The following is a 16,911-nucleotide window of genomic DNA, read 5'->3' on the forward strand; positions in this document are numbered from 1 at the left end:
GTGTTACTAAACATTCAGTAACACAGTCAATCAAACTGAATTCTTGGAACGAATTGATCATGCTTCCGTCCAGTCGTTGTCCATATAGAAGTTGTGAAAAGCCCGGGTGTAGACTACTAGAACAGTGCACAAAAATATTAAAGAGAGGCAACAGAGGTCTACAGTTACCAAGAACCCACATTGTACTGTATGCTTTTCATTATATGTCAAAGAATACATTCAATTTAACAATTGTGCTCATTCCAAAGAAAAAAAAAACCCATAAAACCACTTCAAACGTTTGGGAGATTCTGGAGTAAAGTAATATATCTTATTGCCGGGTATGTATTGAAATTATCTCGTACAAAGTTAGTTCTTATGAATACATAATTAGCCAATGTTAGCATAAAGGGAATAAGTAAGTGACATGCCATCAGCCCGTCCGTTTTATGATAGAGATGCAGTTCTTTCAATGAAGAACTATGAATATGAAGACAATGAAATATGTGCTTTTGCCGCTTCAAACAGGGTTTGTAACATGTATGTAGTTTTCAACATTATCCAAAAAAAAAAAAAAAAAAAAAAAAAAAAAAAAAAAAAAAGAAGAAGAAGAAGAAGAAGAAGAAGAAGAAGAAGAAGAAGAAGAAGAAGAAAGAAGAAAAAAAGGATATTGTTGCCTTTTTTGTGCGTACTAGATAAATTACGATCGTAACAAGAGACACTAAAAGTAGGATATGGAAAAATTTGAGTGGATTGTAATAAATATGCATATGATATCCTTCACAGTATGTCAATCAAATTTAAGTTAAAATGATTGCATGACCTCTAGGCTACATCTACATCTACTTGTATTGCTTGACTGCCAAACCGATTACCTACAACGATATGGATATGAATCAATAAGATGGTGTGATATCAGACAAATCGATACATAACTCATTTTATTTAGTCATTTTTATAGAATTCAAGGGTGACATGTTCCCTTCACAACTTATGTGTTTAAGCACAAAAATGTATTAATCTTTTTATTGTAAGCCTTTTGTGTACGGCGAATCGCACTGAATGCGCATATGGAGACAAGAGACACCAGTCATTCAGACTTTTATATCAATTTAAAGTTTTAAAACTGCATTTGATAAATTGCCTTTCATGCAAACTATGCCTACAAAAATCGTGTTTCAAATGTTATTACTAAATGTGCAAATTTGCATCCAGAATAAAATTGGCGTTTTTTTTTTAATCTCCTTTTCATCTTAAATCAAACACAATTCTATATTTACATCTACCGAGTATGATTCCCTTTATTTCTTAAATTACGGAAACTAAATTAACTAATAGTTATTTCATAGCTCTATAGAAACAGCCAGACTGAAATCTGCACGCCCCGTTTATCGATTGGTCGAAATCCACAGCGAATAACGAAAAATCACGGACTGCACGAAATAATCATGATGATATCAGTGTCACGGTGTGACATTCAATCTTTCGGACTATTTCTAATTATTGTGTAAATTAACTTTTTCGGACTTTGTGTTAATTGCTACAAAAACTTTTCATCTATTTCGACAACTGTTTTATAAACGTTATTAATTCCGCGCAGCATTAATCCCACCTGAGGCACAATCAGTGATGGACAGCTAATCTTTTAATTGACTTCTGTTTATGTTTATTGACACTTAAGCTTCTTTCATCTTATTAATCCTTTTATGTACATGCTGCTAAAATGTCCCTAGTCACTCAATAACTGTTTGATAATTGATTTACTTACATCCGTACTTCTTATGTTAATCCTTCATTGTGTTGTTCCATTGTTCATTATATATTATTCTGAATTGAAAATGATAGCAGTTGGAATCAGACCTTCGGTGCTGATACATACCAAACTCACGTAAAAGTATATTTCATGTAAAGTCTATATAAAAGTCTGAAAACTAAAACGCGTGTTGGCTTGTTGGAGGTTATATGAGGCTGGGTCCAACAACAAGAGAAGAAGCTCACGGTTGGCTCAGTATTTAGTCCTGTACGGGAGAGAGCGCCCCGTAATATCAGCCTCAAATTCCCATAGAAGACGACTTGGCAGTTTCTTTTAGATAACGTAATGTGTACATTAACAGTAAAATTTAGTGAGTTTTACTTACTTTTTTAAATTCAATTAAAGCAATATCAGCTGCAATTTTCATGCCGATTTTTTTTTTCGAAAATGTTATTTTCTACATTAATGAAAAAATATCATGGTTTTTAATCTCTGTTAGTCTTAGTTTTTGTTAGAAAAGCCGTTAAGAAGCCTTAATTGAAGCAAAATCGAATTATTGTCGTCTTGTACAAAAATTGAATTTCTATATTTGTCCCTAGAAGAGAAATTTTTTCTTCTGACAAAAATGAATGATTTATTTCAAAGCTTGGCATATTAGCAGGTTTTTTCAGCAAAATAAAATTGTAAAAAAGATACAGCTCATATTGCTTTAATTAATTCGTTAAAAGAAAGATGTAACTATAAACAATAAAATGCTTTCTTTGATGATTGATGCGGGTTATGAAGGTAGCGATCATTGCAGAACAAAATTACATAACCTGTTAACGCTAAGTTGCCTATTTATAACCGTAATGCTTTTTTTTCTTAGCTATAGTCTGTTCTAAGTTATTGCTTCCATCACTTTTTGACGATTTTAATAAAAAAAAACCACATACCTGTGAAAGAAATACAGTTGAAATCAATAAGTAAGGACTAAGGAATCATTCTTTGAGTATTATGAGGTGATAATTTTGGTCGGGGCGTGATCAAATCCAATAAAGCCCGAAGGGCTTATGATAGATTTGATCACGCCCTGACCGTAATTATCACCTCATAATATTCAAAGAATTATTCCTTATTACTTATATTTATATAATTTTAAACCATCGTGCGACTAAATATTTAAATGTAAATAAGCAAACCCCGCTGGCGCCTCAATTTGTCGTCATTTGTATTATGGGTTATATAGTACAAAATCGATACGTAGTGTTATCACAGGCAAAGACATTGGAAAATGTAAATATAAGGGAATATATCCAAGATATCTTCATTGAACAATTATCATTTTTCACTCATAACAGTTCACAGTAACGAAAACTTTCTTACGGAGATTTATAATGAGAAATGTTTACATCTTTTCTCTATTCGCAAGTACTCGGGATACCCCAATTTTTCAACGTTATCATCCGGGCTTTTTAATGGCTGATGCAATGCAAAATCCCCGTAGACTTTTTATTTTTGGATGTGTATTGAAACCTGAAGTGGTAGAGGGGGCGTTTCAAAATAGAAAATCTGCACATTTTTCATATTAGTGAATGAACGTAAGTTGAGCACAAAGGTATTTATGATTATCGAAATATCAAGCAAAAAGTAGTGGAAGCAAAAACTCGGGACAGAGTATTGTCAAGATTTCAAATAATAAGTATAGCCCCCACCTTCAATTTTCTTCCGACGCCACTGTATGGAACTCACAACTCAAAAGGCATATTTTTATATGAGGTTAGCTAATGCCTAGTGTCTAAACACTGAGCCATTTCAGTCCCAAAAATTTCTTGAAATCATAAATGCGATATTGGCTACGAATGTACGGACTTGTATTATTTTTCTAAAATTTACGTTCAATTGTTGGGATACAAAATGATAGTTTAAATGTACGTTGGGTTTACTATCCATGTTTTTGCTGATTGAAATTGGTTAATTTTCAGTAGACCTTGACACAAATATGTAGCACAGACCCACTCTATGAAAGAAAAGACACCAAAGTTCTAAAAGATGTCGATGTCTGGAGGATTTGATGCGTATACGCCAGTTTACATGTAAATCAACATATTTCAAGTATTGAACATATCTTAATTAGGGTTACAAATCGATGTTATGTTGTGTTTAAATATATATTGTTATGATTTTTAAAAAAAAATACTTATCAGATCTGTTAATACTTTAAATTTTCAATATTTCATCTGTCCTGATATAGGCATTAGGCAGTTTACACGCCTTATCCACCAATCTTCTTTGCACAAAAAAAACATGTTTTTGACTTATATTTCCAATCGATATGCTATACACTAAGTCAATCTTAAGTAGAGTACCGTATATATATTTACCATGTTCGTTTCTCGTTTCACGTTATACGTTTTGAACATTTTGATCCGCGCCTGTCCGTAAGTCAGTTATCATTTCGGAATTTTAATTTCCGATGGTATTGACTTCATATACGAGTGTCCGTTATTAATTTCCGATAAAAAAAATCCATGATGATGATTCCCGATGGTTTGCATAATATACTTTTAAAACTCTAACTATCCGATATTTAAAGACACATGGCTTCGAGGCAAAGAAAGGTTTGTTTTTTTTTTTTTACCTCTTTTTATTGTTTATGAAATATTTAAAACAAGGAGAACTGAATGCAATGACTTTTCACCGTCAGCCCGCGATTAGGTAACATGCGTGATGCCCTTGGACGAGAGTATACTGTGTTTACAGGTTTGTGCTAATAAACATGGACGAATGTGTTGGGTATTAATTTTTTTAAGTATGTACCTGATATCGAGTCTCGTACCTTACTATTGAAATTATAAGCTGTATACCTTCTTGAAGTCTTCCCAAGTCATAAACAGGGTTTCTGAAATTTTGGAAAATGAAGTTTAATGTCTCCAATGCTTCAGTGAGACATTTGTAATAATTCAAACAAATTATAAGTGAGAAACAAAGCTCAAAATTCTTTGTTATGTAAACAAAACCCAGGTCATATTTTTGTTAACATTTTGAATTTTCATGTTTAGACCAAACATAATTATGATAAACATTAGTAACTATTTATTTATGTTCAACTTAAATTACCAGATAGAAAAATCAGCTTAAAAAAACTTTTTGGTAAATTGAAACAATGTAAACAAAAACAAGGCACAACGTAACAAAGAATTATAAGCTCTGTATCTTGCTTGACTCTACTAGTACTACTGACACTCAAATTTTGGTTGATCATTAGAAGTGCATTACTTAAAAATTGTACGTAATAAAGAATGAGAAATGAAATTTAACCAAAATCTTGATCATACCCCTTTCAAAAGTTATACATTCTTGAAGTTCTTCCCAAGGATAGAGTTTCTGATACTTGCTTTCAGGGCAAGCCAGAATCTGTTAACTTTAGTAAATGAGGTAAACATGAATTAAGGTAAGGTTTGTGGTTACAGGGAGATAACTCACACATTTTCATTGTGATGTAACACCAACTACCCTTTATTTCAGTTATGACGTCAAACTTTATATGACGTCATAATTGATTTCAGTTTTATTTTATTTCGCGGGGTTTTTTAGTTTCAATGAAAAAATAAGAGGACACAAGCATTTTATCAATTTCCACGAAAACGAAATCCGCATCAAATGGTTTTGAATAGTGTTTTAGAAACATCAGATTACACATATTCTAAGATACGTTTTTCCTGAAATCGGTGGACTTGGAAAGGTTTCAAATAAGATGTTTTCGTTTACATAATAGTAGTCCAAAATTAAGACTTTTGTTGCATTTTATTCTATTTTTTAGATAGTTCATCAGAAATTATTAAAAGTGAATCATGATATTAATAGTGATATTATTTTCAAACATTTTAAGCATAAATAACCCCCATAATAGTCACATATAAAATGTACATATTTTCACGGAATTGTTTTCATTTCATCAAAATGAAAATTGGAAATCATGAACTTTGACCTTTTGTAGTTATAAAACGGGACGTGCAAAATTCATTTGAATTTCATGAGAAAAAAGACTTTAGTATAGTGAACAAAATGGTATGTAACTTTGGTACAACCTCTAAAAAATGCAAGCCGCAAACCTTACCTTAAATGAATTGAATTGACTTTTTTTATGAGAAACACATACTAGACTTTTTTTAGACAGAGATAGTTATTACAGAATAGGACTGTTGCATAACAGGTTTTTTTTTCTACCCATTGGAACTGGTATCTACTGTAGAAGCACATAATTTTGATCAGTCAAAATTTTGTTGTTTTTAAAAGAAATTTTGTTGGCATTTAATTTCAACATATCATACTCTCTTTGTATTCATAAATACTTGGGTTAAAAATTTGTCATGGATTTAATTTCATTGATTTATAGTGCCAACGAAGATAACGAAATTAAATCTTCAACGAATATTTCTGCATCTATAGTATTCCAACCCTTGGAAATATACTGTCAAAATGAACATGATGAATCGGGAGTTTCTATCAAAAATATATTGTACATGTATTATCAAATTATTTCAACTAAAAGATGAAAAAAAAGAAATAGCTAAACATAAACACTTATTCTTTACATGTCATGTATAAATCTATAGATAAATATTTAATGCTGTAAGATATCAGTAGCTTTGCCTTCTACAACATTCATGCTGCCCTGATTTCTACTGGAAGTAAATATATTGGTTAACTCATAAATGATTAAACTTTTCAAATAAACCAACTTTAATAGCAATAATATGATTTACGGTGTGAATGTGTTGAGGGCAAAGTCAATAAACGCAATCTCTTATTCATCTATTTCTAATAATTGGAAACATGCACAGTTGGATCTACCTAGCTATGTATTCCATGTTTGTTGCATCTTCAGTCTACATTATGACATCACATAAGTAAAGTCAGACATCACTGAAATGAAGTATATAAAAACTACCAGTTGAAGAATAACATATTTGATTAATTTCTTATCAAATAATATAATTAAATGTGTTTATAATTGCTCATTTTAAACATCACAAACAGTTATTGCCAAACATGTAGTTAGTTTGAGATTCAGAATCTAACAGGATGCCAGTGATGTCATTGTAAAGCAGTCTTTTTCTTTTTTGGGGGGGGGGGTGTGGAAGGATTTTCCATCTCCAGTTTTTGATGACAAGATTTAAGACTAATGTATTTTTTATTGTTATTTTATAGATCGAGAGAATTATATCCCAGTTACACCTTACTCTAAGCAGATCCTATGGCAGAAGTTCAGGTCACATACTGAACAAAAGATGGCCTCTTTGTCACTGCATGACGAGATGGGAACCCAAAACCTACTCCACATCTTCTTCTTTCAATGGCTTTTACGAGACAGCACAAAGGTTTCGACGATCAAGTAGATTAAAAGTAAGGTTTTTATTATCATAAGGTTAGAGTAGTAATCAATAATTCCATAATGTTTCTAACATTTCCATTAGGTAAAAACTTAGTTTATATTTGACATATATAAACTTATTTGCATGTTTAATAATGTTTAAGGTTTATACAAATAAGTGTTATTTATACACCTAATGATAGAAATGAATAAATTACTTTACTGTGAAATTGCTAATAGCAATATGAATGTTTTAATGTAGTTCATGCTATCTCTTCCCCGAAAATATCAACCAATTACTGTCAAATACAAAAACCCAACAACAAGATAAAAAACAAAAGATGAATAGTCCCCATGAACATGCTTATATATATTAATAGCTTATGTGTCACATTAAACATTTTGCATATTTAAACATGTTGCATAAATAAAACACATTTTCTATGAATTTAATTTTAAGATTTAAAGAATGTCTTGCTCTTACCTTGCTTATTATGGTTATCTTATGTATAAAAAGTCCCTATCCTAATTTATAAAATTTTATGCATTAGTTTCAGTATCCACATAATTTTTTTTTTATGCTTGACCATGACAATATATATAAACCTTGTCAGACTTGTCAATATTTCATTTTCACAACATTTACCTCAAAATTTATCGGCCTCTGTCTTTGGACTTCTTTATTTTCATGAGGACTGTTAGTATGGCTAATTGTTATTCTGCTTCACTTACATTTTTTTGGTAATATTTTTTTCTTAATTACAGACAGGGAAATCGGCATCACAGCAGGACAACCAAGCTGATCAAGCAACAAAGTCCAACAATGTGGAAAGTGAGATAGAGAAACACATTGCTGAAATAGAGACAGAACTTAACACACTCACGCAGAAGTCGATAAAACTGGAGAAGTCCAAGAGGTTAAAGCATCTCGCAGAAGGGGCCATGCTGTTGCTATGGCTTTACTTTATTTATATGGTCTATAAAAGTAAGTTTAGTTCTGTAAAACTACAATATAATAGTCTGTAAGAGATAAATTTTCATACCATTAGATCTTTTATTGGAACCCGGTTTTTAATCATGTCTTATTAATATGGTTCTTTTTTAAGTTTACACATTTTCCAAAATGAGGCAATCAATTGAATATTTTTTATTATCAATCTGTGTGTGATATGTGTGTGTGTTATTTTTTAATTTTCAAAGAGCACTGAGAAATTTGATAATTATTCCTCTCATATCAAAATTGTGATGACAATCATATTTGTGATATGCATGATATGTTACGCAATTGTAAAATGTCAAACATGTGTTTAGCCAATAAAATCGAGTCTTACACTTAGTGTTACATTCAGAATCAAATGAATCAGGTAGGATTTTTATAGATGGAGTCATACATTTAAAATAAAGATCAATGTCTTAAAATACATATAACATTACCTTGTACATTTATCCGAGTTTATTTTTGAGTACACTCATTTGCAGTGGATCTAGCAGACATGGTGGATAAAATGAACAAAGACTCATTGATTCAGCCAGAGAAAGGGGACGTAACATTCAATGATGTCATAGGGGTGAGTTTGATTGGCCAATTTAATTAACTATATACACTTATTTGCAGTATATGTAATGTGTATGTACATGTAGGATCTCTTGAATGATGATGCTATGTGTACATAATTATGTCATTGATATGTTCCAGCAAGTTGTGCGCATTTAATATCCCCAAGCATTGGTTGGATAGAAATAATATTCCATCACCAATCATGATCAATTCTTCCTAATATGATTTTAATCACATTTGGATGATGGAATCCCTATATTTAAAAAAAAAAAAAATTGATGTAAAAGATCCAAACATCATTAATTTTCAATAGTACCATAATAGACTGCAGATTCCTTATTTTACGCATGTACTTAATTCCGCGATTCCACGATTTTCTATTAAATTGCGGGAACATAAAATCGTAAATTCAATGCAAAATTTTATCAAAGTCTCATGTACTTTACATAAGTCCGGAAATTAAAAGCGAGATTTTAACATTCACAAGAAAAAATTTATTGATTTTAATTTGTTCGTAGATTGATGAAGTCAAGGAGGAATTGGAGACGGTGGTGAGTTATCTGAAGGATCCACAGAAGTACACTCGACTAGGGGCCAACATGCCCAAAGGTTAGGTTTAAAATGATTTGTACAGGAAATAATCTAATCTTTGTAAAGTAATCTCATAATTTTATACCAAACCGCTATGCTGAACTTTTCTTATTTTAAATTCTACCAGCTGGAGCATGGTGTATAAGATGGGAATATTGTAAATTTTTAAGCAGATTTTCAGTTGAACTTTGATGTCTCGAACACTTTTCTCGAATAAAATGGTTATGTCAAAGTGATTTGTTAGTCCCAACCACTTATTTTATAAGTATTTTACCCTTGATATCTTGAATACTTGGATATCTTTAAGTTTTTTAACAGTCCCATCTACTTCGGAATATCAAAGTTTGACTGTGAATAGTTTGGGATTAAATTAAATTTTTTCACAGTGACTATTTATATTAATTTTATCAACAAACGGGGCTGTATGTAGTATTATGCACACCCCCCCCCCCCCAATTAAAAGTTCTGAAGAAAGCTTTAAAATTAAAGTTGAAGATATTTGAAATCAAGTAAAAATACCCCAGTGAACATGGTGAAATAAGAATAAATTAAAGCTATGCTATAGTTATACTCAGTTTAATTGTTTAAAATTATTTGGAAAGAAAGTATGTCACAATATAGCCAAGGGATTTCATACATCCTTAAAATTCATATCTGCAGATGTTCAACGTAGGAAACCTGTCTCAAAACTCATAGTAATTATTTTTTTATTGTCCTACTTCCTGAGTTTCTGCTTTTGATTCTAGGTCTGCTTATGACTGGACCACCTGGGTGTGGGAAGACCTTTCTTGCCAAGGCCACAGCAGGTAACCTCTAACCTTTGACCTTATGACAAGATGTGATTGATTAATTGTTTATTGTTTAGAGTCTCTTCATGATAAACTTTGTACACAAGCAAGGCCCGTGTGAATTTCTACTATTACTAACTTTAAACATATTTAATTCTTATATGAGAAAATGTTTTTTAGAACTTCATAATCTCAAACTTTTTTTTCTCATTGTAAACCAGTCTATTCAATATTTAATTTGTTCAGACTTTCATCATAGACCTTATTTGGAGAAATTTGTAGCGGCAAACAATTTCATCATTAGACACAATCATGATAAATAGTATTGATGTCAGAACTCAGGAATAAAGTTTGTTATATATTGTATTTGGTCCTTGAATGAAGCACTTGTTTATTGTAAGTGGTCCTCATATAAAGGACTTGTACATGTATATATGTGTGGTCCTTGTATTTACAGGCGAGGCCAATGTTAACTTCTACTATATCTCCGCCTCCAGCTTAGAGGACAAATACGTGGGAACTGGAGCCAAACGTTTACGTGAAGTGTTCAGTAAGTTGCACACAATCTTTGCATGCCATCTGATGTACAATATCTTAAAGTTTGATAAGGGTGATAACTCTGGATCTACCTTGAATGTGAGATGCATAGTACAGTAAAACTTGTTTAGTACAAACACAGATATAGCAAATTATTTCCTATGTAGCTTTTAACTTGAGATTTGATTGGCTTATTAGCCAGATGAAAACTTCCGTACACCTGGCTTGAGCCAGAGGTAAATAACGTGACATCACAATGCATTAAATGTGTCGTCTAAATGCATTTAATGCATAAATGGCATATCTTGAAAGTGTAGTACACTCTAAATTGGACATAGGAAACTGATTGATTTGGTTAACATTGGAAATAAAATTTGTTATTCGGGTCCAATCAAGGTGTATGGCGATTTACTCCTGGGCTTTAGGGTATATGTACAGCACCTGGGGTAAAGGCTTCAGAGTGTATGGATCACAACTGAGGGTAATTCCCCAAACACCCTTGATTGAACCTGGATAACTAATATTCTTATATATAGCGGAAGTTTTTTTTTTACACAAAAGGTGTTTTTATTTAATGACTGAATCAGCACATGTGGTAGAAAACATATATTCACCATAATTTTTACTACAAATTTCTTACTTTGATACATGATGGATATATAGCAAAGTGACCAATTGTCACTATGAATTCACCACAACCAAGTTTCATTGAAAGCACAATGCATGTATTCATATTAACCTTGATGCTTGTCTTTGTAGACGTAGCTAAGAAGAATTCACCCAGTGTAGTGTTTATAGATGAGGTGGACAGTATAGGATCCAACAGGATGTCACAGAGTATGGACAGAAGCTTTGCTTACCAGACACTGCATCAACTTCTGGTGGAATTAGATGGGTAAACATTCAAACCTGTGTCTGTCTCAGCCTTTTGCCACCTCTTATATATTGTTAGTTGTTTTAGTTTTTAACAACCTATTGATTTAAATTTTAATTGATGTATTTATTTATATGTAATATTTCAGATTTGAAAATAATTCAGGAGTGGTTGTCATAGCAGCAACAAACAGACATGATGTACTAGACTGGTAAGTATAACCAAGCAAAGGTTAAAGGTCAAAGATAAAGGTCAAGCAATATCATTGTAGTCTTTGCCAGACCAAGCATTGTAGCACGATATTTTATAGGGAAACAAAATATAAATTTTATAATATGGTTAATAATCAGAAATGGGTTGGAGGAGAGCCTTTTACAATGTTTGTTGTGAAAGGGTTTTCCATTCCTCCCCCTGGCATATTGAACTAAATTAAGATTACTAGTCTTAGAAGATGATGATCCTCAGCTTTGTCTTCATTTAAATCTGTATACATTTATGAGCAACAAATCTTCTTATTTCTTGGCATCAATCACGGTTGGTTTAATTAAATCTCTTCCCAACAGTGCACTTGCAATAATGTGACTTACATAGTAAATATTACCTAAAGACTTAATATATGTGTATGTAATATATTCCACAACAAAAGAGGTTGTTTATAAATTCTAAATTTTTTCAAGCGCACACAGTTTAAAAGTTGAATTGTTAACACATGCTACTTATTGAATTGACCCCTTAAACACCTGAACCCTTCATTTAATGTCTGATGCTACTTTTGATATTTCATGTCGTATGACTCTAGCCTACACTTTGGAATATGGTGTTTGATGGTCAAATCTTGTTCTCTATATCTCATGTTGTAGGGCCCTGTTAACCAAATATCTTTTTTGTCTATATTGAATTTTGCTGAATAATACTTCAAAGAAATATTTATAAGTTGCTAACAGTTAAGGCCTGTCAATAGATTATCACTGACATAAAAGACTCAGGAGAGGGCTCAAATAGGCAGATTGCCTGCTGCCCAATCATATTACATGTATGTAATATTTTTTACATAATAAAATATTGTTTAAATTACATAAAAGACTCAGCAGTCTATAGATTTTGCCTTTCTTACACTGTTTCCTATTTTTCGTGTTGTAGGGCCCTAACCAGACCGGGTCGTTTTGACATGGTTGTCTCCGTTCCATTGCCGAATGTTAAAGAGAGGGAAGACATGTTTGTGTACTACCTGAGTAAAGTCCGACACGACAGCTGTAAGTTACAAATACTGTGGTTACATCAATATTCACCACATACAAATTTATACCATAAATATAAGCTCTGGTATATTTGACAATGTGTTACAGTAATAAACATTCTTGAAATCGTCAAAGTTCAGTACCTAAAGTCTATTAAAATATCTAAATTTCATGTCCACCAAAATAAGTGGTTTTACACTACAATGTACTTGAGTTTATAAACAAAAATTATTTTTAATGATTTCTAAACTCATATTTGCATTTTACATGTGAATATTTGATTTAATAATTCCTGTATTGGTGTTGTGTTTTTACAGCTCTGGATATAAACCAACTTGCCAGGTCTACCTTAGGATGTTCAGGTATGAGGAAATGATAAGTGTACACTGTAATTAAAGGACACTGCTTTTAATTCAAAATTTAATTTGTGGAATTAGTAGCCTCATTAAATCACTAGAAGCATCCTCCATTTGTAAATCTCCACTTCATTTTTAAAAAAAAAATTACTCTATTTTTCTTGAAGTTCACACTTGTAAACTACAAGAAATTATGACAAGAATTTGGAAGTCATGGTATTATATTATCACCAAATACACCTGGAATATTACACCTGTATTTTGTTCTATGACAGGTGCAGACATCAGTAACATAGTGAACCAGGCTGCATTCCAGGCGGCGCGGGCTGGAGAGACAGAGGTCAATATGGGTCATCTGGAGTACGCCAAAGAAAAGATCCGGGACGGTAAGTCGTAGATTGGGATTATTTGATTGGTTAGAGAAATCTTCAAGCAATGGCTATTTTATAACATCAAACAGATTTTATGTTTAATATGGCCTTATTCCTTCAATACGCCAAGAAAAGTATTTGGGAAGGTGAAATATTGATTCAGATCCGTTGATTGAACATTAAAAAATATACACTTCCACAAAGGAAGTTTTAATGATTATGGCTTGTTTCTTGCAGACCTTATATTCTTTTAGCCAATTTTTGACATTTTCACTTGGTTTGGAAGATAGGGGGTTACTGAAAATGTAAAGCACATTGTTTAATAATCCCTGAAATTTCTCTCCCACAGGTCAGCTGAAGGCACATAAGCTTGACCAGGAGACCATAAACATCATAGCTGTGCGGGAGGCAGCATACGCCCTTGTGGCGTACTATTCCAAATTTGGCATACCACTCAACAAAACCTCAATTCTTATGAGGGGCAACAATATAGGACTGGTAGGTTAAGTTTAACGCTTAGGAAAGATGCTCATTTATATATTTTTTTCTCTTTTTTTTTTTTTGATTTGTTTAATCAGCTTTTACTTCTGTAGGTGAAATATATTATGGTCTAGAATTTGATTTGAAAGATTAATTTGCCCAATACCTAATATTTGCTCAATTTCTGTAGAGTAAGAAGATATTGGTCTGTATTTTAGATGTGTTTCTTCTGTTAAATTGATTATCTGCTTTTTGTTTTTTTAAGACAGAAATGTTTACTGTTATTATAACATATTCATATTGTTTTTTCTTTTTGGATACTGTAAAGAATTTAAATACTTTGTTTTTAAAGAGTTTGTTTATTAATAAATTGATTTTTGTTTATTTTAAAGTTAACATTGCACAATACATCTCCTTTAATGTGATAATCTGCATCTATCCACTCATATATGATCTGACTGTTCACATCAAGTTACTCTTATAATAATATATAGCAATATTAGTGTAGAAATATGTACTTTTCATGTATTTTTGTAAAGCCAATGGTATCTGTTTGACATCTATCTTTATTAATAGAAATCCATATCACACACTTGTTTCTGCATACTAATTAAAACTTCCATGCTTTTATTTAAGTTTTCTGTTAATGTTGATTGACTGTGTTTTATTTTTCTTGATGTTGTTTGTTTTAACTTCTGATGACTTTAATGGAGTTTTGTTGATTGTCAATGTTTTATCGCTGTAGACCAAGCTGTTACCAGAGGGACACTCCGATATGGTCAGCTCTAACAAAGATCAGGTTCTGGCCAAGCTGGACTTCCTAATGGCCGGCCGGGCTGCAGAGAGCATGATATTTGGAAAGGACAATGTCATGAAAGGTTTGTCTTGTCTTCGCACATCAATTTTTTATGTAAGAGTTCAGGCCATTTAGAAATACATGTACCTCTCCTGCACTTGGGGATTTGAATTTTTGTGAAGTTGATTTAAAAATCAGTTTTTCTATGCAATAACAATATGACATTTAACAATATGATAATTGTGTATTTATTGAAAATATCCCAATATTCTAAATTCTTACCCCCCCCCCCCTCAAAAAAAATATACAGGAGAAAAAAAGACTTATTAATTAATGACAATGTCTTTTTATGGAGAAACATTGGAAGTTCTAACATCACATACAGATTGCTTATGACCTAAGGGTGTGTCATGAACTTAACCAAAGGTTATTTGGTCAAGTTTATTATCATTCGAATGAAAAAAATATAAATCGTGTCCGCTTTACACTGTACTTATGGAGAAATATGGGAAGTTTCTATTTTTTTCAAAGAATTTTCGTATTAGTAAGGTTAATCACTCCAAAACTAACGCACGTTTTTGTACACTGTAGCTCCCAGGTTGTCCATCCAAATTTTTTTTCAGACCAAAGCTACAGACCTGCAGTAAACACAAAGTTGTTTGTGACCTGTAAATATTTCCTGACTTGAGCTTTGCTCATTTGTGCTAGTTCAATTTTTTTGTAATAGAGAAATACTTCAGTTTTTCTATTTTCTTAGTTAGGGTATCATTTCTGAACTTTCTTACATTACCTCTAGTTTCTGTTTATTTTCAGGATCAGGTAAAACATTGGAAGAGGCCACAAATCTTGCCAGGGCATATGTCTCCAAATATGGAATGTCAGAAAAGGTAACTATACAGCAAAGTCTTATAAGATTAATGGTAGTCTTTATTTTAACCACTTTGTACTTTTGTTCATTAAAATCATTAAGGGGGCTGAATGGTCATTAATATTTTCAGACTATATTTTATTTTATCTCCCTAAGAAAAAGCTTTTTCTCTCTCTCTCTCTCTGTGTGTCTCTATCTCTCTTTGTGTCTCTGTCTCTCTCTCTCTCTCTATATATATATATAATTTATATAAAGCGATAAAAAAATAAATCATATATTAAAGCTAAAAAATTGGAATCATTCTTTCCTAAATGTTTTAAAGCAGTTTCATTGGTTTATAGCTTAACATCATATCTAATAATATAATGAATGGTAGTACCTGTTTGTTGACCAACTAGCCTCTTAAACAAAATACTTAATAGATCTTTTAACAATTATTTGGTTGTTCTAATGTAGGCAGGAACCCGTATATTCTCAAGCAAGGAGGAGGCACTAGCCAGCCCTGAATACCAAGACATGCTGAACGAGGAAATCAACAGACTGCTTAAAGTAACTTTAATTTTTTTAATAGATATACCATATATTACTTATTTGATGTGAGGAATTAATATCCTAAGGATTTTGAATAATCGTTTAATTTTTTAACAGTTATGAACTATTTACATGTAATATTGAAATGAAATATTGATGCTGCAGATTACAATTTGATACATTAAAATGGAATCAAGTAGTCTCATTAAAAAAAGAATTAACAGTCTCAACGTTTTACTGTAGTAAAAGTGGTTATTTATGCGTGGGGGGGGGGGGGGGGGGGATTTACACGTCTAGTTATGCTTTAGGCTTAAAATTGCAGAAAATAACCCTGCACAAAAAATTCACACAAACTTTAGATTTCTAAATCACGCATCTGCCTAATTATGTAATAAATGCGCATTGTTTGACTATAAAAAAAACATATGCTTAACCACCAGCGTAAATAATTTCTTTTACAGTACAGTTCTGTAAATGGCAACGTTTGACTTTAAATAGTTAAGTCATCATGAACACCATGTACCTATTTTTTAAAGGAGGCTTACAAGCGAGCGGACGAGGTGTTACAGAGCCATAAAAAAGAACTGCTGATGTTGGCTGACAACCTGAAGAAATACGAGACCCTCAACAAAGAGGATGTTAAAACGCTGCTGAAGGGAGAACAGCTCAAGAGATAAAAACACTGACCACCTGGATAACACAAGACAATTTATTTGTCAAATTTAATGAAAACTCAGCAAAGACTGAAATTCGCCAGCAGAAACATAGTGTTTTTCTAACTCTGAAACTCTAGGAAAGATAAACATGAATTTGACAGGTGAAAATGTATTTTATT

At 32.0% G+C, this 16,911-nt stretch overlaps 1 protein-coding gene across 2 annotated transcripts; it reads left to right on the top strand.

Annotated features, from left to right (window-relative positions):
* Positions 1 to 4,191: 4,191 nt before the first annotated feature.
* On the top strand, positions 4,192 to 16,863 carry LOC105340360 (ATP-dependent zinc metalloprotease YME1L1). 2 transcript variants are annotated; one of them, XM_066084439.1, is made up of 18 exons: positions 4,192 to 4,332; positions 6,926 to 7,120; positions 7,854 to 8,073; positions 8,568 to 8,656; positions 9,165 to 9,255; positions 9,984 to 10,043; positions 10,483 to 10,575; positions 11,322 to 11,457; positions 11,585 to 11,647; positions 12,577 to 12,689; positions 12,992 to 13,036; positions 13,306 to 13,416; positions 13,751 to 13,899; positions 14,072 to 14,086; positions 14,627 to 14,759; positions 15,491 to 15,564; positions 16,002 to 16,094; positions 16,613 to 16,863. In XM_066084439.1, exons 1-18 carry the CDS (start codon positions 4,312 to 4,314, stop codon positions 16,751 to 16,753), a joined length of 1,842 nt encoding a protein of 613 aa, XP_065940511.1. In that variant the 5' UTR covers positions 4,192 to 4,311; the 3' UTR covers positions 16,754 to 16,863. The 2 variants fall into 2 exon arrangements, with proteins under 2 accessions (XP_065940511.1, XP_065940518.1); XM_066084446.1 differs by lacking the exon at positions 14,072 to 14,086.
* Positions 16,864 to 16,911: the final 48 nt, after the last annotated feature.

Source organism: Magallana gigas, chromosome 1 (genome assembly GCF_963853765.1).
Source record: "Magallana gigas chromosome 1, xbMagGiga1.1, whole genome shotgun sequence".
NCBI classification, from domain to species: Eukaryota; Metazoa; Mollusca; class Bivalvia; order Ostreida; family Ostreidae; genus Magallana; species Magallana gigas.